The following is a 21,449-nucleotide window of genomic DNA, read 5'->3' as shown; positions in this document are numbered from 1 at the left end:
AATCAAACATAGGGGCACCTGGCTGGCTCAGTGGGTTAAGTGTCTGCCTTCCACTCAGGTCATGATCCCAGGGTCCTGGGATGGAGCCCCACATCGCATCGGGCTCCCTGCTCAGCCAGGAGTCTGCTTCTCCCTCTTCCTCTGCCTCTCCCCCCTGCTCATGCACGCGTGCTCTCCCTCTCTCTCAAATAAAATCTTAAAAAAACCCTCAAAACATAAAAAAAATAAAAGGTAAGAAACACGTATAAAAACATGTGCGTGTGTGTGCAAGCAGGGTCAGAATGCGTACTTGGGTTTTCCAGCTCTGTCTGCTTAGAGGCCTGGGGCGGTGACAGCCCTGGAGGGGCGAACACATCCAGCGCCAGGCCTTGGTGTCCAAACACCACCTTCCACGGGCGCCTGGGTGGCTCAGTCAGTTGAGCGTCTGCCTTCGGCTCAGGTCATGATCCTGGAGTCCTGGGATCGAGGCCCGCATTGGGCTCCCTGCTCAGTGGGGAGTCTGCTTCTCCCTCTGCCTGACGCTCCCCCTGCTTGTGCTCTACCTCATTGTCAAATGAGTAAATGAAATCTTTGGAAAAACAAACACACACACACCCCACCCTCTAGTGGAAGGGCAGCAGGGGAGACACTGGGAAAGCAAGTCCTGTGTGTGGTGAGCAGTGATGCTCCTAGACGAGTCCCCTCGTCCCCTCGCTCACTGAGCTCTGGCTGCTGCATGAGAGGCCACTGTGACAGGCAGCTGGGTGAAAGGTAAACAGGGCTCAATGTGCCTCTGCAATCTTCTAGAAGTCCAAAACTATTTCAAAATACAAAGTGGGAGAAAAGATGCAGTTTCCTCTGGGAAAAAGGCCGCCAGCTGGGGCAGAAGCAAAGGCAGCAACAGGCCTGTGAGGAGCGCCAGGGACAGGGCCACATGCCTGTGGGTACAACACTCATTGGAGTCCGCACCACCCCACGGCCCGTGGGGCGCTCTTCCCTCCCAAGGGGCACAGCTCACATTCCCAAGACAGTCAAGACCGTCCCAGAGACCATGAGAAGAAAAGCCTGTGGCCCCAGACACCAATCACCCAACTCTCCCGCTGCTAACCCGGCTGAGCTCTGCCTGCAGCCCGGCGCGGGGGGCTGGGGGGCAGAGCCCTGAGTCCTGCACGCCTGCCTATGTCCTCCCCTCAGCATGCATCGGGGAGCCCACTGTCCGAAGCCAGCCAACTCCGAGCCCGTCATGGGGCGCTCCCTACATCAGGCATGTGACCTGCGGGATTGTTTTCCCGCTGTCTGTAAACACTTGGCCTTTTCTCTCCTCTTCCCTTTACGTCTCTGTCCCTTTCCTATTTCATCACCTTCACTTCACGCTGTCATAAACATGCAGAGCGCACCTTCTTAAACCAGCAGCAGTGCAACAAACGCACAGGAAATAAAAACATTTTGGCTTAAAGCCCCAAAATGAGTCCACCTAAACTTACCAAGCCGATGCATTTCTTTAAAATACTCCACACACTGAAATCACTTCTGGTGAACATCGGGGCGGGCAACGACGTCCTGTAAAGAAGCGAGCCAAGAAACACGTACTAATTCCGCCAGCGTGACATTCACTTCCCGCCGACGATTGTGCTCAGCGGTCGGTTTTCAGATGCAAACACCGCACCGTCTACTCCAGCAGCTACAGTACTCTCTGGTCCCAAAGGAAGGCTCTGCACCGTTGCTCTGGGGGGGTCTCCCGGGAAACGGTCGTGACCACACAGGCAACCTTCCTTCACCTCCACAGAGTGGGGACAGGGCACCCCTCCCCTGGAGCAGCCATGGGCCACGGGCAGAGGCCGGGCCACAAGGACACAAGAGGGAACTGAATTAACAAAACCTTTCCAGAAGCCTGCCGTAAGCCCCTTTCTAATGTGAGTTTGTTCTCCTGAGGCACATTCCTTGTCAGGCTCTCTTCCCGCCAGCTTCCAGGAGAAGACGGCCAGTCTTCCTCCTGGGAATCTGGAGCTGGGATGAAATGCTCTCTCCTCCTGGAAAGGGAGTGCCTGAGTGGGCTGTGAATCCAGATTTGGGGGGAGGCACGCTGGACCCACTCACTGAAGACAGCCTATCAGCAGGCAGCCACAGCGTGAGGGGCCCCTGGAAGGTGCCGCCTGGGTCCTGGGGTCCCTGTAGCTGCCCCGTGCTCCCCACTGACTTCTGGGTCTGTGTAAGCACCGACTGCACCTGCGGCAGGAGCGCCCGGCTCAGATGCCTCCGCTTGGCGGCTCTGGGCTTCCGAGCAATGACAGTGCGTGTGCTGGCCCGAGCGGGAGGCACACTCTCCCTGGGGACATCACATTAGGGGCAACCAGCTCAGGGCACACTGTTTATTTTAGGGATAAGAGGGAGAGGAGAACAGGGCTGCTGGAGATGATATGGGAAAGAAAACTAACATTGGCCAGCACCACGGGCCAGGCTGCCGGCACCCAGCGCTCGGCTCCAGCCCCAGCTCTCCTCCGGGGCTCTGCGAACACTGGGAGCAGCCACGGCGGGGCAGGCACAAACTGCGAGGGGTGCCACGTGGAAGGCTGTAGTTCTGGCCAGGGCCAGGAAGGGGCCCCCCGAGGTGAGCCTTGCTGGAGTCAGGAGAGAAAAGCCAGAACTAAAGAGACACTGGAGGAGAGCGCTGTGGCCAAGGGAGCCGAGCAGAGCTCCACCGTGGGAAAGGCCTGGGCACCCCTGAGGACTTGAAAGAGGCCCCTGTCGGCTGGGACCAGGGACAACGGGACAGGGGCCGGAGCCAGAGGAGTAGGGACAGCCCTTGCCCCAAGAGCAGGGTGACCTTACAGTCCCCTATCCCAGCTGAGACACTTCTGTTAGCCATCACCGGGGACCAGGTGGACACTGGCCGAGAATTCCAACCACGAGGTGGAGGAGGCCCCGTCCGACCAGTCTTGTGGAAAGACGACTCTGCCCACAGCACAGAGGAGAGGAGAGGGTGTGGAAGCCATTACAGGTGCCATGAGGCGCAGGAGAAGCAGTGCAGATGGACTGGGGTACGACAGAGGAGCTAGGGGGGCTGAGGGGCCCATGGAACGAGGCCAGCAGGTCAGAGCTGGGCGACAGGGCATGGGGGAAGGAGGGCGGCATCGGGATGACATATGAACCAGATTCCCCTGAGGGAATGACAGCAGAGGTCCGGTCAGCAGAGCCCGGCCTGCTCTCAGGCGTGCCATCTGAGCATGCAGGGGGTGCTCTGACATCTGCTGAGCGAATGAATGGATGAACAGAGGTGTGGGCGAGGCACCTGAGTCCCCCTGTGCGTACATCTAGCAGGCACGGGGGTCTAAGGCTCAGAGTGGGGTCTGGGGTGAGGCTGGAGGGCTCCCTCAAGCCACAAAGCAAGTCATCGTGGGATGGACGGAGGCCACCTTCCCATCGCCATGGGATGCTGTCCAGGGGCCCCAGCGCCCAGATGACATGGGCTGGGTCACGCCTCCCACTCAGGGCTCAGGAGAGCTAGAGGTGCCCTGCAGCACAGCAGGGGGCGGTCACAAATACACTGGAAGATTCCAAATCACACGTGCAGGATGACATACCTGTGCTTCCGAATGCCATTCTCTTGAGGGGGCCTCTCCCCGACCTTTCCAATCCCATTGCTTCTGCCGGTATCCACGCGCATCACTCCAGCAACGCTCTGATCTGCCTCTGAAAATTCCCCGGAAGAGTTCTCAGAATCAAAGCCTGCACACAACAAGCAGAATGGTCATTCTTGCAGGACTGGGAAGACATCAAGCCCCCCTCCAAGAGTCCTGACCATGGAGCAGACTATCTGAAGCCCACATGGTTTCTGACTGACACATGCTGCAACCATCAGCTCTGCCCAGCAAGAGCCCGAGGCCGAGGCCGAGAATGCAGGCGTGCTTGCTCTCGGGGGCTTTGCCGCGAGCAGCTCAGACGCGGCCGCCGCCCGGGGTTCTGCTGTCAGGCGGGGAGCGGTCTGTCCTCGCTCCCGTCCGGGCTCGCACCGTGTGCGGCGGGCCGCCCCGATGGCCCTCGGGCCCGCCTCAAGGCTGCAGCGTGTTCTGCCCCTGCACAAGGTCTGTTCTAGAATACAGGCCACGGCAGTAGCTTCTCTAGTACAGGGACGCCCTGCCGGATTCTCACGCCGTGAGCAAGAACACAAGCATGGCATGAGCAGCTGAAGCTCTGCAAGCATCCCACGTCAACAGAGAGCTCGGGCAGTGGGTTCCTGAGGACTTCCCCACCAGGAGGGCCTTCTCCCAAATGCTACAGGGGAAAGGAGGCCCACTTCCTCTCACATCAGCCGGTACAGCCCACTGAGGCACATGCCTTCTGCTCCCGGGCTCGCTAGCGCTCAGCCGCGGCTGCCAGAACAAAACCCACCCAGCCGGGGAAGGGGCTCCGGGACCACGGCGCTTGGCCGTGGCCGTGGCCGTGACCACTGTAGGGACGACACGAGACCCAGCGGGAGCTCAGTTCCTGCCAGCCCCTCACTTGGCAGAGGAAGGCGAGGCCCAGGGCATAAGGCCAGGCGGGGGAGCGCTGCCAGACCCGAAACATAAACAAATCTGCTGCTACACTTTCCTCAGGATATGCACAAAATCCTCTCTCCCGCTCCTCCACGGTGACAGGTTCGCAAGATGTAGCGCTGATACTTACCACACAATGGCTCTGCAAGGTTTGTTAAAAATGAGCTTCCTAATGATCAATATTCCCTCAAACAGCCTGTCGCCTCTGATCTTGCTACCCACCCAAGAGCAACATCTACTTAATCCCCAGCCTAAACTTCACTCTTTCTTTTTTTTAAGATGTATTTATTTGAGAGAGACAGAGCACGAGCGGGGGGGGGGGGGGGGGCAGAGGGAGAAGCAGACTGCTGAGCAAGAGCGCCATGTGGGGCTTGATCCCAGGACCCTGACTGAGGACAGGACCTGAGCCAAAATCAAGAGCCGGGCCGATGCTTAAGCGACTGAGCCACCCAGGCACCCCTTGCTCCTTTCTTAAGGAGACCCTGTCCTGCAGGACCTGCCTGACCACCCTCCGCCAGCGTCCCTGTCCCCACAGGTCCCTCATCACTAGGAGGTCCCGCCTGAATGTGCACCCAGGAAAACAAGGCAACTCATCACTGACAATCATGCTGAAGTCTTCCCTCAGATCAAGCCAACACTATGTAAACAGGTTAAACATTTTCATATATAACACACATTTATTGTAGAAAACAGAAAAGACAGATAAGTGAAGAAGCCTGAAATCACCTGTAATCTGATCACTCGGAGGCACACACTTCTAACAGGTCGGTCTCTTTCTGTACACGTTTTCCATGCACCTTAAAACCTTCCCCTTGGGGCGCCTGGGTAGCTCAGTCATTAAGCGTCTGCCTTCGGCTCAGGTCATGATCCCGGAGTCCCGGGGTCAAGCCCCAAGTCGGGCTCCCTGCTCAGCGGGGAGTCTGCTTCTCCCTCTGACCCTCATCCTGCTCGTGCTCTCTCTCTCTCAAATAAATAAAATTTTTAAAAAATAAAATAGAAAATATAAAAATAAAACTTTCCCCTTTAACAGTGCTGATCCTTGGCCGAAGGAGCTGCCTACCAAGCCATTCATCTGGTCCGTGCTGGGCTTGGATACTCTGTGCCACTTTTCCCACAGAGCTAGAGTCAGACCAGGCCTCCACAGTGATGCAGTCAGCACCCTGCGTCTCTCCGGGCTGTGTCACTGCACTGGGAGACTCGGTGCTTTTCTTCTATCATCTGGTTTGGAACCGAAGGACTGAGGTGAGAAAGCACTGTCCCCAGACAGCTGCCTCCGCCTATCTCAGGGACATGCCCCTGCCATGAGCAGAGGCAGAGATGAGTTTCTCCAAACAGCACGCTACACAAAGCTCAAGTCCTCTCTGGAGAAAACCCTCCAGGCCAAGTTCAGAGATGTTCAGGAATCTAGCTACACTGGTCCCAGGCGAAAGGAAACTTCCTACGAGACCCCAAAGAGAGGGGTGCGGCAAGGCCGGCTCTCTTGCTTACAGACGCAGTCGCCCCCGCAAGGGCCCGGTGGCCCAAGGGCCTGAGTCCCTATCGACCACCATGCTTGGCGGGAATCAGCTGTGAGCGGTGACTGAGGAGTGAGCAGGTCAGGCAGACCAACGCGCTTCCCAGGAGCACATCTAGGAGGAGCACTGCAGCCATGAGATCACGGAAGAGGACTTAATAATTTGGCCTCTGAAAACCGTAGGCAGCTCAGCGCCTCCTGCTTCTTGGGTTTCAAAGAAGAAGTCAGTAGTCCAGGGCTGCCAGTCCACCAACCCGCTGCGACCCTGGGTCTGGGGGGAGGAGTGTGGCTGGTGAGTGACGGACACCCCGAGAGCCCTGCGGGGGCTCCACGAGACCAATGGGGCGGCACACGCCACCAAGCAGGCCCAGAGGGCACGGTCACAGCAATCGAGCAGGCAGAAGGAGCCCCGCTGACCCGAGAGTCCGTCACTAAAAACCTGGCCCCGAGAAGCAGTTCAGAGTTGCCGTTAAAATCCTCTACCTAACAAGCAGGGAACTGGACTACAAGAGTCTCCTGAAGTCCCTTCCCACCACTAACGGTCCTCAGCAGATGACACACGACGGTCCAAATGCTGACCATGAGGGATGGCGGGAGGAGAAGGAATGGCCAGCTTCAGCGTCAAGGCTCGTGAGGAGCGTACGGTCACGGCGCGCGTGCTGCCTCAGGTGCTCGGGGCTTCTTCCCAGCGACAGGGAGAAGAGGCCGTTCTAAGTCAGCGTGAGCTGGGCCAGCCCAGCCTGCCCTCCCCTACCCCGCGCCCACCCCGCACACGTACACATAGGCCCTGCCACGCACTAGTTCCTGGCAGGCTCACACCGTCATCTATGGGACAGACGACAGGCTGCGTATCAGTCCCGACAACAGTCTTGGGAAAGCGAAGCTAAACCAGATCTAGTTCTAATGTGAAGACAGCAAGGCTTGATCAGTGACTACAAATGACGTAAGAAAACTGAGCATCTCACTTAGGGATGCAAATAAAAGTGTTTACACTCCAGGGTAACTCTTTTTTTTTTTTTTTTAAAGATTTTATTTATTTATTTGACAGAGAGAGACACAGCGAGAGAGGGAACATAAGCAGGGGGAGTGGGGGAGGGAGAAGCAGGCTTCCTGCCGAGCAGGGAGCCCGATGCGGGGCTCGATCCTAGGACCCTGGGATCACGACCTGAGCCGAAGGCAGACGCTTAACGACTGAGCCACCCAGGCACCCCACCAGGGTAACTCTTTTAAAGATGAAACTCGGTTGCCCTTTCTTGTGATCACGTGTGGCCCAGAGCCTCCCCCCACATGCTTCTGCTCAGTTGTCAGTGCCAACGACACTGGGGGGAGGGCCAGGCTCCCAACTGTGGAGTGAACGGTCTTGGATCAAAGGCACAGCTCGGCTTTACCGAGCCTTCTCATGCCCCCAAGGCCAAGTCTGGGACTGGGACACCGCGGCCCCGGAGTCAGTTCCTGCCCCGCTCACCTGTGACGGCATCGAAGAATTCCTCCTCGCCGTTCATCCTTCGGTAGCCGGGCTCCCTTGCCGCCTGGTCTTGGCCTTTCTACGAAGTCATCGTACTGGACCTACATTGACGTGTAAGGAATCGTATGCTATCAACTTTCCTTTTGGTAAAAACCCAACAGGCACTGGAGATCTAAGGGGAAACACATTTCTGTATACTTAGCTTTCAAAAGTTTTATGGTTTAGAAACATTTAAAAAATACCCAATCACCATTCTTGAAATCAATCTCAATTACAATTTAAGCAGAGAAATTAATGATCTAACAAATGTATGATTTCAAAAAATATGAGAGAAACATGCACAATATAAATATCCATCAATGAATAATAGATTAATAAGTAATCATCTGAAGTTATTTTTAAAAATCATTATCTACAGTTGTATAAGAAAATGCTAAACACTAGAATCAACAACACAAGAAACAGCAGGTGTCAGTGAGGATATGGAGAAAAAGGAACCCTCATGCACTGTGGGTGGGAATGCAAGCTGCTGCAGCCACTGTGGAAGACAGTGTGGAGGATCCTCAAAAAGTTAAAAATAGAACTATCCTATGATCCAGTAATTGCACTGCTGAGTATTTACCCCAAAGAAAACAAAAACACTAATTCTCAAAGATAAATGCACCCCTATGTTTACCGCAGCAATATTTACAATAACCAAGATGCAGAAGCAACAAAGTGTCCATGGACAGGGATGATGTGTGTGTGTGTGTGTGTGTGTGTATGGAATATTACTCAGCCATAAGAAGGATGAAATCTTGCCATCTGCAACAACATGAATAAACCTAAAGGGTATTATTATGTGAAACAAGTCAAAGAAAGACTAATACCATACAATTTCACTTACATGTGGAATCGAAAAACAAATGAATAAACAAGGAAACAAACACAAAGCAGAGACAGACCTGTACATACAGAGAAGAGACTGGCGGTTGCCAGGGGGAGGGGGAGGGCCAGGCTCCCAGCTGTGGAGTGAACGGTCTTGGGTCAAAGGCACAGCACGGGGATGTCACTGATGGCGCTGAGACAGTGCGGCATGGTGACAGATGGCAGCTACACTTGTGAGCTCAGCATCACAGGGTTGTACACCTGAGACTAATGTAACATTGTGTCAACTATACTTCTGTTTTTAAAAATAAATTAAAAAAAAAAAGAAAACAACGAGGGGCGCGTCTGGCTCTTGTTTTTAAAGGCTCAGGTCGTGATCTCAGGGTTGTGAGATCGAGCCCCGCAATGGGCTCTGTGCTGGGTGTGGAGCCTGCTTGAGATTCTCTCTTCCTCTGCCCCTCCCACCTCATGCGCTCGCTCGCTCTCTCCCCCCTCCACTCTTCAAAAAAGAAAACCATGGAATGATTGAGGTAGGGGAAGTTGCTGGACAGGCGGAAAGGCAGGTCAGTTGTGGTGAGGTGCTCACACGTCTGGGGTTCCAACACACCCCAGAACCTCCCGCTGAAGGTCGCTGCAAACAAGAAAGTACACAGTGATGTCTGAGTACGTGTGTCACGCCAACTTCAAACCAAGTTTCCATCCCAGAGAATTAAGGCAGCTGGATAAGTGAGCTGCTATTGACACAAACTGAAATCGACTTATATTTTCTCAAAATTATTTTAGCAGAACTCACGCATCCCTTTATGAAGAGCAGTATCTTATAAACAGCAAGAGACTGAAGCAGAAAGTCACCCTTGTCCCAAAAGGTTTGACTTTTTATGAAAACAAGCTGAGTCTATGTCTAACTGTGTTAGTAGCACTGAGGTGGGGCCCAGAGCCCTCCTCCCGGTTCTGAGGGCAGCGAAGGCGCAGACGGTCCCCAGGGAGGGACGTGCCCTCCATCCTTGGACACATCACTGGGTGACGCCTCCAAAGCGGCTCATCTCTGGCCCTGTCCTGAGCATACGCGAGCTTCCACACTATGAAACAAATCGGCATGAAGTTACTCCATTCTTCCTGCCCTGAAAGGTTCTCTCAGAGATCCCTTTCTCTTTCCCACCATGCGGAGCCAGGCACTGGGCAGCTTCTGGAAACATCCATACAAAGCCTCACTCAGCAGTCCAGGATTTGTTGCCTGAGCACATTAGACAAGTTACTGCTTCTTCCAATTCCTCTCCGACATGACCTGGCCCATCTACAACACATAACCACTCAAAGGAACCAGGGTCCCTGGAGGAGAAATGGCGGAATCCAGGACTGGGATCCCTCTCAGGCAGCACGAAGCCAGCGGGTCGTGTCACAAGGCTCAGGATGAGCCCACAGAGGCTCCCGCTGCAACAAGGGAACCGACCGGGCGCCAGCACACAGCAAGAGACAGAGACACGTCGGACACAGCTAAGCCCTCGAGCTCCCACAGATGCTGGGAAGGAGACAAGGTGGTCACCCTGGGTGATGCCCACACACCCTTCTGAAACCAGTCGGCAACAGGGGAGCACCAAGCCTCCACCCAGCCTTCTTTCCTGCGCGGGCTCTGGGCCCCCGTCGGGCCGAACGACAGAGAACTGCCCCTTGACAGCCGGGCTCTGACAAATCCGTGCAGAGGCAGTGAGAGTGAGGGCACAGCACTGCTGCGTGACCCGGACGAGAGACCGCGTCCCGTGCCGTCCCCGTGCCGCCCACCAGCAGAGCTGCGGGACCCGAGCCGGGTGCACCATGTGCCCCCCCGCACAGGAGCGTGCCGCCCCCTCTCCGCCGTTGCGCCCAGAAACTCCAGCCCAGACGTGGCCCGGCCTCCAGCTCTAACCACCACCGTCAGGAACACGGAGAAACACACTGAGCTCCAGCCCGACGACAGAGTCGGCAAAACCCAGACTCTCGGGAAGCGTGCAGGACAGACCCAGCTTCTCAGAGCAACAGAGCACAAAGGACGGGGAGGGCGCGGGGAGGGTGGTCCCCCGGGTGCTGGGGCCCGTCAGCTACGCGTCCAACCGCACCCGGGAATGGTCGGCAGGCACCGCCCAGGACGACCGCGCGGCGGACAGTGGAGGCCGGCCTGCGATCCCGACTGAGCGGGGAGGGTCGGGGTGTGTACGTGGGTCAAAACTTACGGTTCGGCTCACGTATGGCTACTTCGTTGGACATCACTTAAACCTCAAATAAGGTACTTTTTAAAAAAAGGCCCAGGTGTCGTAATGGCATTCTTTACAAGGGGCCTTCTCTTTAGAGCTACACACTGAAATCCGGGTGGACGGAAGACACGTTGGGAGCTTCCTCCACGTAACTTGGAAGCAGACGGCGGGGCCGACCTGCGGCCGAAGCCGGTCACTGCGGAAGCCGGGGTGTCCGCGCGGGGGGCCCTCGGGCTCTGCCGCCTGCCTTCCTGTGCGCTGACGATCTCCCAGGATGAAAGGTACCTTAAAGGCCATGACGTTTTCCTTTTTTATACACTTTCTCACCCAGAACAAAAGTCCTAATGTTAACAGTAAGTCAATCAAAATGTATGGAAATCTTCACACCGAGGCTCTGGCAGGCTGGACAAACGCTGGCTATCAGCCCGGCCTCCGCTGAGGAGCGGACCCTGCCGGGAAGGCCTCGCTCATAAACCCCACCCGAGCGCTCCACAAGGCCAATGACGGAGTTTTCATAGTACCCCTCAGGCTGGCTCACATTTTACAAGTTCAGTAATTAATTCCAACGGTCTCGAGGTAATTCCTGAAAGAGCGGTCTTCTTTACTTTGCCTGGGCAATCGAACTCCCCACTGCCACAGACCATCAATACGAAACGGCGACTTCCCTCACAGCTTCCACAAACATTCGCCAACTGCCACCTGGTACCAGGCCTGGGGGGGGTGCTCTGGGAGGCCTCTGTGGGGCAGGCTTCCCGTGAGCATTCCAGCCCTGGGTCCTTCACACGCCCGCCCACCCACCTGACCTCGTCGCACAGGAGGAGGCTCCCGCTGCCCTGGGCCCTGCAGCGCTTGGTCATCCGCCTGCAAGCTGAGCCGCCTGGGGCGCTGGACGTGGGTCTCCCACCCCCAAATCTGACCCACACACCCTGTGGAGGGGAGTGCAGGGCCCTATGCATAAAGCCCCCCCTCCCCAGGCAAGAAAGATATGCACCTGAGGGCACTTAGGCTTTGTAACTCAGCCCTCTACCACAGTAGACGGATGTACAGAAAGTCAACTGTTCAAGAAACAGCATCAACAAGAAGGCAGAATTTAGTATTTCCTACATATGTTCTTCTTCAGGCAGATTTTATTGTGCATCCATGAAGACAGTATTTCAGGAAAGGATTTTTTTTTTTTTTTTTAATTAGCTGTTTCTGTTCAACTGTCCCCTCTTCTAACTGCAGAGAAAACCCAGGAAACTAAGCCTGTATTGCGCATCTTCACTGGCTTCCTGTCATCTTGCTGTCCTTCTGCACTGCCCTTAGGCCCAAGGGCGATGCCACAGGGCTGACCTGGCCTCATGGAGGGAACAGACGAAGGAGGCAGAGGTCTTGATCCCTCCATGTGGGGACCTCCCACCAGGGGTTGCAGTGAACCCTCACTCCCAGCCTCTTCAGGGGGACACCAGCCCAGGACACCACCATTCCTCCCAGTCTCCCACAAAGTGCCCACTCCCTTGAGAAGAGCCCCATCCGGCTCTCTTCACAGCATGCCCTGACTGCCATCCATACGGCCAGGAGCCTGACTCCAAATGCAAAATGTCCCACTACCACTCGTACAAATACAAGTACCCCTGTACAAATACCACTCCAGGCTTGCAAATCCACCTGTACGATTCTCCTGGAAAAACAGATGTACTCACATTGGAGTAAGTGACTAGCTAAAGGACCCAGAGGTTAATCTTCGTGGTCACAAGGTGTGATCTTCACAAAGAAAGAAAAAGACACTAGCAATATGAATATTCTAAAAGTACTTTTATAGATAAATAAATGAGTTCTATTTAATAATTTAAAAATGCATTGGCAAGCATCAACCAGATGGAAGGTATGTAAGGAAACAGAGGACTTCACACCACCAACCAAGCAGGTTGAAGACGCACACAGAAAGTGCCACCCAACAGCACCAGCAGATACACGTTCTTCTCAAGCACACGGGACAGTGTCCAGCAGAGACCACATGTTAGGCCACAAATTGCATCTCAATAGATTTCACAAACTAGACCTCATGCAAAACATCTCCTCTGCCTGTGAGGCAATGAGTTAGAAATTAATAACAAAAGGAAAACCGGAATATTCACAAAACTGTGGAAATTAAATGGCAGGCTCCTAAGTAAGGGATCAAAGACATCACAAGAGAAATTAGAAAATACTTAGAAACAAATGAAAATGAAAATGCAACATATGCAAACTTAGGAGATGTGGCGAAAGCAGTGCTGAGGGGAACTCGATGAAACAACACCAACATCAAAAAATAAGAAAAAAGTCTCAAATCAACAACTTTACAATCGAAGGAAAAAGAACAAATACCAACGTTAGCAGATATAAGGGAATAAGAAGAATAGAAAAACAGAGAAAAATCAATGAAACCAAAACTTGGTTCTCTGATAAGACCAACAAAATTGATCACCTGCAGCTAGGTACACTAAGAGAAAAAGAGACAATATGCAGCTACAATTGGACATTACTACCGAGTCTACATAAACAGACAGGACTGAATGAGAGTGCTGTGAGCAAGGGCACGCCAACCAACTGGATACCCTCACTGCAATGGACAGATTCCCAGAGAAACACAGGACCCACCGAGACCAGCTCACAAAGAAACAGAAAATCTCTGACTAGTACGGAGATTGAATCAGTGATCAAAGATCTCGCAGTGAAGAAAAGCCCTGGGCCTGATGGCTTCACTGCCTAAAACTGGGCTTCCGTCACGCCTGTCAGAAACGGAGGTGAGTGGGCAGCGGCCGCCTCCACCAGCAGCTGCAAGGCTCTCAGCACCCTGTGGCTCTTAAGGTCAAGGCCAAACGCTTCTGGAAAACTGTGCGTATCCACAGTGCCGAGGACACGGGGAGCCTCAGGCTAGTGATGGAGAAAACCAAAGTCTCCGCTGCCTCCCTGCAGGGGCTCTCCTTCCCCACGGGCAGCCTGGCGGGCAGACCCTGGAAAGATGCTCCCACGACACCAAGATGTTATCAGAGTGGCCCATCAAGAACGGGAAACACTGTCACTCCTGAGTGTGGCCACACAGTTCAGCACACGATGCACACAATTAGCCACGAGTGGGAAGTAAAGAACGGGAAGACAGAGATGGGAGAAGGAAATCAGAAGAGTGAAACCAAGGCTGCTTGGTGACGCTAACACACCCCAAGGAGAAGGCCGGCCCTGAGGTGGCCACAGCCCACTGGATCTCTCCACTAGGCAGCCCCTAAGGCAGGAGCGAGGGGCCCGGAGCCACACGTCCCCGTGCCTCCAGAGACCTCCCCCCGCCCCCCACAGCCATGCCGCTGCAGGCAGACAGTGCTTCCTGGCCACACGGCCCTTGTGGTCACTCATGTTTTAGCATTTTAGTCTTTAAATGTCCGCTCTGCACACAAAACCCACCTGTCACCTGGAATCCTAAAGACCCTCACCCTACTGATGCCCCACTATGCCATAGTTCCCGGTTTCTTTCTTCTGTAAAACACCAAAAATTAATGGAAACAAAGACTGGACCTGCACTGGCTCCAGAGCCAGAACCTCCAGTCCTGCTGGAGACGCACTCATCTGCTCGGCCTGGTGCAGTAGCCTCTGAGCACCTGAAATGTGGCTGACAGGTCAGACAAAGGGAATGCTTACTTTCATGTGTGCTAATGAACTGAACGCCTTCCACTTAAGCATCCACCCCGGACGCAGTGCTCCAGGGCCTCACTGGGCTGAGACCGTGGGTGACTTTCACGCTGACCACCCGGGAGCCCTGGAAAGCTCTGGTGGCCCCACCACCTGGACGCATGCGGAAAGGAGGCAGCCGGCAGAGCAGGGAGCGGTGGAAGGGGCCAGTCCCACCAGCAGCAGCCTTCCCCAAGCCCACAGTAAGGACATGGGGCCAAGCCTGCTGTTCCTTCTAATTTCCAAGCCCTGGCCTGCTCAACTTGCACTCACTGAGCCGTGCCTACTGCTACCCGCTAAGGAAAGGTTAGGCCCTCCTATTCCCGCAGCTGGTGGACAACCTGCTCTGGGTACACAGCCTCCTTCACAAGGGGAGCCGCACGTGGCTGTCTGCCTCCCACCCCCCGGGGCACCTCTCACACCTGGGTCTCACTGACTACAGGCAGGAGCAGAGTCGGACCTTCAGACACTGCTTCCTGAGACCTGTGTGGAACACGGTTCCATCCAGGGGCACGTGAAGCTCCATGAGGGTGCCGTTTTCAGGGCGCAAGGAGGGAGCTGTGTGTTCCGATGTGTGTGGCTCTCAGTCTCTGCCTTCCCAGGTCCGTCTCATCATCACAGAAATCAGCTGCCTGACACGGGACAGAATTTATAGCTTCTGCACCGAGGGGCAGATTCCAGCTCTGCTTTCCCACAGATGGGCAAGCGGCAGCCCTACCTTAAGGAGGTGCTGCGTCACATCCAGACTCACATCCAGACCCGCAGGGCCAGTTTAGTGGCCATCACGCAAGGACGGCTGGGTTTTGTTAGGAGTCCACGCAAGAAACAGAGTGCTTCTAGGCTTGAGGAAGGTAAACGAACTCATCATGCTACGTAAACAAACGTTCGTGTTAATCGCTGATTATTTACCATTCTCCATGCCAACAGGGTGGCCTGGAAAGGCAGGTGGAGGGTAGACCATCCTGGCCCCGGGAGCGGCAGCGTGGGAGCCGCACCTCCCGCTGGGACTTGGGCCGGCTGCCCGGCTCAGCAGGTGGGAGCGGAGCGCCCCACCACCCACGACAATCTCCCTCTAGTTCTGGCCTCCACTCGACCAACCTGCTTATCGTGCAACAGCGAGCGCCAGAAACACATCACGCATTTTGAGGAACAGGAGCTTAGAATCCAGCACCAAGGATGAATGCCAGCTTTCGTACACACGTTTGTTTTAATCCATCTCGTCATTCTGTGACACAGAAAAAAGGGGTTCCAACACGCAGCCCGAGAGAATACGGGAGGACACTGGACAGGGAGCTCCGACCACGGCCTACAGGCTGTGCTCACAGAAAACCGCCAAGCAGCCCCCAGGCCAGCGGCGCCATGCAGGGCGCTGAGAATCCAAGAATCCACAGGGAGCATCCACCCCCCACCCCAAACCCCGGCCACACCAGGCCCATCAGAATAATGGCAGGAGGCCACACACATCCTTGGAAGCCCAGATCCAGGAGATCTGAGGCAGGGCCTTGAACCTACACTTCTTACAAAACTCCCCAGGTTTTTCTTTTCTTTTTTTTTTTTTAAAGATTTTATTTATTTATTTGACAGAGAGACACACAGCGAGAGAGGGAACACAAGCAGGGGGAGTGGGAGAGGGAGAAGCAAGCTCCCCGCAGAGCAGGAAGCCCGATGCGGGACTCGATCCCAGGACCCTGGGATCATGACCTAAGCTGAAGGCAGTCGCTTAACCAACTGAGCCACCCAGGCGCCCTCCCCAGGTTTTTCTGATGAGAAGCCAGTTTAAGAACCCCATGATGCTAATCCAGGAGCCTTCTACCCTGACAGGCATCAGCATTCCACCCAAAGCCCAGCTGCCGTAGAGAAAGAAGCCACAGCACCTCTCAGGGAGCTGGCCCCCAGCACAGGGGACCCCTCCTGCAGTCCTCTCCCTCTGGGTACTGAGTCCCTGGAACAGAGGTGCTCGGTACCTAACTCAACAGGATCCCTTTCCCTCTCTGGTGCCTGATAGTGTGACCACACAGCCCCCGCTGCACCTGTCACCATGGTCATTCTTCACGGTGCTTCTTTTCACTCTACAGGTTTCCAGTTTGGACGTTAAATCATATAGTCACGCTGGTTTTAAGGCAGTAAAAGTCACTTTCCAGCCGAGCAGGTGGCCCAGGGTGTCAGATTGCAGCTCAACTTTTCTCACGACCAGCCTTTGATCAGCCTTTTGTTCAGTAAAACACACAGCCTTCCCTGCCCCGTGGCTGCCATAGTTTTTTCTAAAATCTGGATTCAGTACAGCTCTCCTACAGACCATGCTCATGTATATCGCGCTCTCTCCCCAGAACCCCTGCACCAGCCTGGAACAAGCCTTACTCCGGGCACCTTATAACCCTTCGTAAAGGTGTAACTCAGCAGTCAGTCAGGCCTGTCCACCCAGGCAGTTCCCACTGCCGACAGGCCACAGCCCTGGGGACGGCCCCAGATCCCGAGCACCCAGAGACCCGGGGTTTCCGGAATAGACCATCTTGGTGTGATGATGCCCAGAACAGCGCTCCCCTCCGCCCCCCGCCCCCAGCCAGGCCCCACGGCTGTGCAGCTAGGGGCCAGGTCGGCCAGGACTAAGCCCAGAGTTTGTGTCTCAAAACAACCCTGCAGGGTCCACCTTGACGGAAAGATGAAGCGAGCAGAGGCAGGGAGCAGGCCGGGATCTGCCAACAACACGCTTCCTCGTGACAGTCCTTTTCATTTTTTTTTAAGATTCTTTTTTTATTTTGGGGGCGCCTGGGTGGCTCATTCAGTTAAGCATCTGCCTTGTGCTCAGGTCATGATCCCAGGGTCCTGGGATGGAGCCCTGAATCTGGCTCCCTGCTCATCGGGGAGCCTGCTTCTCCCTCTACCCCTCCCCACTGCTCGTGATCTCGCTCTCTCTCTCATGCTCTCTCTCTCTCAAATAAAATCTTAAAAAAAAAACTTTTAAGTTATCTCTATACCCAACGTGGGGCTCGGAACTCACCACCCCAAGATCAAGAGTCGCATGCTCTAGTGACTGAGCCAGCCGGGTGCCCCAAGACAGTAGTTTGTAAGGGCTTACTTCCACTGTTTAGCTCAACACAAAGACTATAGTATTTGTGTAAGCTGAAGATCCAGTTGAAAGAATGGTGATTTGAAATTCTGCCAGATAACCCGAAGTTGTTTTCTGAGTTTGGAAAGAAAAGGGAAAAACGCCATAAAGTTCACAGATATGTCTACGTGGCTCTCAGTCACATGTTTATTAAGGAGAGCTGCCAGGATGGGCCATACCCCACACCATGCTTCTGAGTCGGGGCTTGACCCCAACCCGAGCACCACGCACTCCAACACCAAACGCTCTGAAAGAGCACAACTGACCGCAGAGACACACAGGTCAGTCACTGTACATGGAATCTGCGTTTAAAGAACCTACATACTAGAACCTAAGATACTAACCCTGAGGACGGAGGTACTTTTTATTGATCAGTGATGTTCGAACACTAACTCCTTCTCAGGCTCAAGCTACGAGTCAGTGCTCCAAGCTCAGAATTGAGCCGCTCACAAGGCAGTGCGCGCTCAACACCAAGCCCAGTGTCCGCCCCCAACGGCGAAGTGCAGGGTTACGTCCACATGCGTGCAGGGCCCTCTGCTGAGTTATAGGGATCCCCATGGGGCCAGGGGGGCTTGCATAAGTCCTGTACAACCTCACCTCAATAGTTGGAACTAGCAAGTTTACTGTAACTCATTTCAACAGGATGTAGCCCTGCCTACTAAAGATGCCCTGGGCTTCACTTCTAACCTGCATCCGTGTGTGTCCGTGCATCACGGTCAACGTCAACGCTCTCCGGTCGGGGACTGAAGGTGTGCGGAGCACCTGTGACAAGACCGGGCACTCGCCACGACACTGTCACATACATCCCTCACAGTAACCCGATTTACAGCCACAGATCCTGGAAGCATGAAAAGGGAAGTCACCCTGCCCGCCCCCAGGTCAGAGTGCCATAGCCAGAACCTGCGTGCCCCCCGCCAGGGCGCTTCCCGCTGCCCCCACCGCCTTCAGAATGACCTAACTCTTGAATGCAACATGCCGGCCACCTCAAGGACCGACATCACGGCTCTCCCTCACTGTGAGCCCCACCTGCCCCATGGCCGCCACAGCTAAAGTCCCAGGAAAAGACGAGGCCCTGGCTTTTCATGGAAATACTAAAGAAATCACTTGCAAGAGACAGCTGACCCCCTGTGTGAAGACAGTACAAGAATACATAACAAGTTTCAAAAACTTCCCCACCAAAAAGCAAATGTCACTTTTATAATTAGCTGAAAGTAATAAAATCTTAGACTCATTTGCCTGCATTTCCCGGAGGGCAGAGGGCACGGCTAAGGGACACGAGGGTGAGAGTCAAGTGGTACCCAGGAGCAGTGTCACATGGAACACCAGTCTGACCCTGACACGCGCCTGGGACACGGAACGCCCGAAGTGCATGCTTCCCAGCGGCTGCAGGGGGTGTGCTCAGAGCTGAGTGCGGGCCACAACCTTGTAGTTCTGGGCGTGTGTCCATCATCAGCCTGCTCCTTCACTCGGCCTTCCACGCAGCGGACCTCAACCACCTCACTGCTGACCAAGGAGGTGGGCGGCGGGGGGACTATTTCAGCAAAATCTGGGATAGCCAGATGGAGAATTACTTTCTTTTAGAAGAAATAAAATGGTTTTATAAACATTCATGCTCACAAAATATGAAAATCAGGTATATATTTGTAAGAAATACAATTTAGACAGAGTAATGCAGCGCAATTAGAATAGTCCAGAAGAAAATGCAAAGAGGAGATTGTAAGTAATTTTGGTTTCAAAAGGCAATATGGAGAGATATTTAAGAGTGTAAACTCGGGCGCCTGGGTGGCTCAGTTGGTTAAGCGACTGCCTTCGGCTCAGGTCATGATCCTGGAGTCCCTGGATCGAGTCCCGCATCGGGCTCCCTGCTCGGCAGGGAGTCTGCTTCTCCCTCTCCCACTCCCCGTTTGTGTTCCCTCTCTCGCTGTGTCTTTCTCTGTCAAATAAATAAATAAAATCTTAAAAAAAAAAAAAAAGAGTGTAAACTCTAAAGCCAGCCTACTTGGGTTCAAATCCCTGCTCCCTCATCTACTACTGTGTGACTCAGAGTAAGTCACCTAACCTCTCTGTTCCTCAGCTTCCTCATGAATACACCAAGAATGTCGGCACTACATGAATGAAGTGGATCTAATGTGCTCACAGCAGTCCTGGGAAAACAACTTACATATTAACGCCACGTGAGTTAGGAGCTGTTATTAACACAAGGACATGTGATGCAAACAGGAAAAGCAAATTCTACCGGGGAGACTCAATCATCCTTGCACGGTCATGTTCTCAGTGACAGCACCAGGCACGCACTGTGCTGGACAAGGAGGAAGTAAAGCCCATAAGGTTCCTGTCCAAAGCAAGAGGAAAGGGAACTCGCCATCTGGAGCACCTACTATGTGCCACCGTGTCATATGCTCGTCAGCCCCGCAGGTAAATGACACATGTCCCAGAGGAAGGAACTGCAGCTAAGGGAGACAGGAAACCACCGCCCAGCAGACAACGTCAGGAAGGGCCTTCCACCTTGCTGCCCAGCAAGGAGCCACCAGGACCTGGGTCCCCCTGCAGCCCCAGGGCTGTGGCCTCCCAACAGCCCCACTGGGTTGGAGGGGTGAGGCCACAGGCGGCCAGGCAGGCGGCGGGCATGGTAGAAATGCCCACTGAACCGAACTGAACGAGGCCAGGTCTCCAGATGCGCCCAGGCGGTCCTGAAAAGAGGCTAACGCTGCAGCTGCTGGCTCCAGCCGGTCGGCAGCTGGTCCTGGACTGACATTCAGGATGAAGATTCGGGGACGTGAGCACGGCTCCCCCGGAGCACCGTGCTGGCCCCAGCTTCTCCTTCAGCACAGGCGGGAGGCCCGACCCCGCGCCTGCCCGCGGCCCTGACCTGCGCGTGCACTCAACAAGTCCGGAGGCTCCCCGTGCCACCACGTCTAACTTGGGTGACATCGAGCCGGGCCAGGAGCGCCCGCAGCACGACGACCGGACGGCCCGCCAGGTGCGGGGCGCCCCAGCCCTCCTCCCACAGGTGGTCGCCTGAGCGGCCGGGTCCCCGCGGGGCGCTGCCCTCCGCGCGGCGCGCCTGCGACCCCGAGCGCGCCCCCGCCCCCCGACTGCCAGTGGGGCGCCCCGGCCTCCCAGCCCACCCGGCTTCCGGCGCCGCAGTTGCCCGGCGACGCGGGGCCCGCGCCGCCGCCCCCCGCCCGCCGCCAACTTTCCTCCCAAGTTTCCCCGGGGCCGCGGGCTGGCGGGCCGGCGGGGCGGACGGCGGGGGTCGGGCCGGGGTTGGGGAGCGGGGGCCGGGGCCGGGCCTGGCCGGCGGGCGGGGAACACGGGACCTCGGCTCCCCTCCCCCCCACCCCCCGGCCCCGCCCGGCCTCCCGCCCGCCCAACGCCCGCCCGAACCCCGCCGACGCAGGGCCGAGGTCCCGGGCCGCTCACCTGGACCGCGGTCCCTCCGGCGCCCGCCGAGCCTCGCCGCCCACCCCGCCCCCGCCCCGCAGGCCCGCGACCCGCTGACACCGAGGCGGAAGTGCGGCCGGCCGCCGGGCAGACTGACAGCCCGCGCTCGCCACTCGCAGCGCCCGGCGCCAGAGCGTCAGCCGCCGCCCGCCCAATCAGCGCCCTGCCCGAGGGTCGCGCCGGGAGGCGGGACTATGCTACTCGTTTCGCGGGAGCGACAACCCCCCCCGCCCCTTGGGAGTCCCGCCCAGGCGGAAGAGTGATGTCACGGACAGCCAGTCACAGCAGGGAGAGGCGGGGTTATGCAGATATTGACCCTAAAGGGGCGGGAGAGAGGGAGGAAGGGGCGTGGCTGGACGAGTTGAGTTTACAAACAGCGAGTCAGGTGGCGGGGGCGCTCCGCGGGCAGGTAGCTCTGCGCCCGCAGTTCCCAACTCCTAGGGACGGGCGGAGGCGGGAATCATCCTCCCAAAGCTGTCCCCCTCAGCTCAGGCGTCTTGGGGCTCCCCATCGTCCACCCTTCTTGGCATACCATTCATCTCTCATCAAAACTCGGCACCAATTTACCCTCTGGCTGCATTCCTGACAGTTCATTCCTCTGTTTAAAACCCGCTGATCTGTAGTGGCTCCG

At 55.6% G+C, this 21,449-nt stretch overlaps 1 protein-coding gene across 13 annotated transcripts in view; it reads right to left on the bottom strand.

Annotated features, from left to right (window-relative positions):
- Positions 1-20,934, bottom strand: part of OSBPL2 (oxysterol binding protein like 2) — a 40,575-nt gene extending 19,641 nt beyond the window's left edge. For 2 of the 13 annotated variants that reach the window (XM_054510176.2, XM_064573431.1), the window contains exons 1-5: positions 20,798-20,904; positions 8,437-8,626; positions 7,493-7,664; positions 3,561-3,705; positions 1,464-1,539 (exon numbers count right to left, since the gene is read on the bottom strand). In XM_054510176.2, coding sequence (XP_054366151.1) covers positions 1,464-1,539; positions 3,561-3,705; positions 7,493-7,529 — 258 coding nt within the window. In that variant the 5' untranslated portion in view covers positions 7,530-7,664; positions 8,437-8,626; positions 20,798-20,904. Of the gene's footprint in view, positions 1-1,463; positions 1,540-3,560; positions 3,706-7,492; positions 7,665-8,436; positions 8,627-18,796; positions 18,921-19,535; positions 19,707-20,797 lie in introns of those variants that run through there. The other 11 variants (XM_064573426.1, XM_064573427.1, XM_064573421.1 and 8 more) reach the window with 11 other exon arrangements.
- Between the last annotated feature and the right edge of the window lie 515 nt (positions 20,935-21,449).

Source organism: Mirounga angustirostris, unplaced genomic scaffold (genome assembly GCF_029215605.1).
Source record: "Mirounga angustirostris isolate CCGP_5_RB_7025 unplaced genomic scaffold, mMirAng1.0.hap1 SCAF_10, whole genome shotgun sequence".
NCBI lineage: Eukaryota > Metazoa > Chordata > Mammalia > Carnivora > Phocidae > Mirounga > Mirounga angustirostris.
The sequence above is the reverse complement of the archived record's forward strand: the minus strand, read 5'-3'. Positions and strand labels throughout refer to the sequence as shown.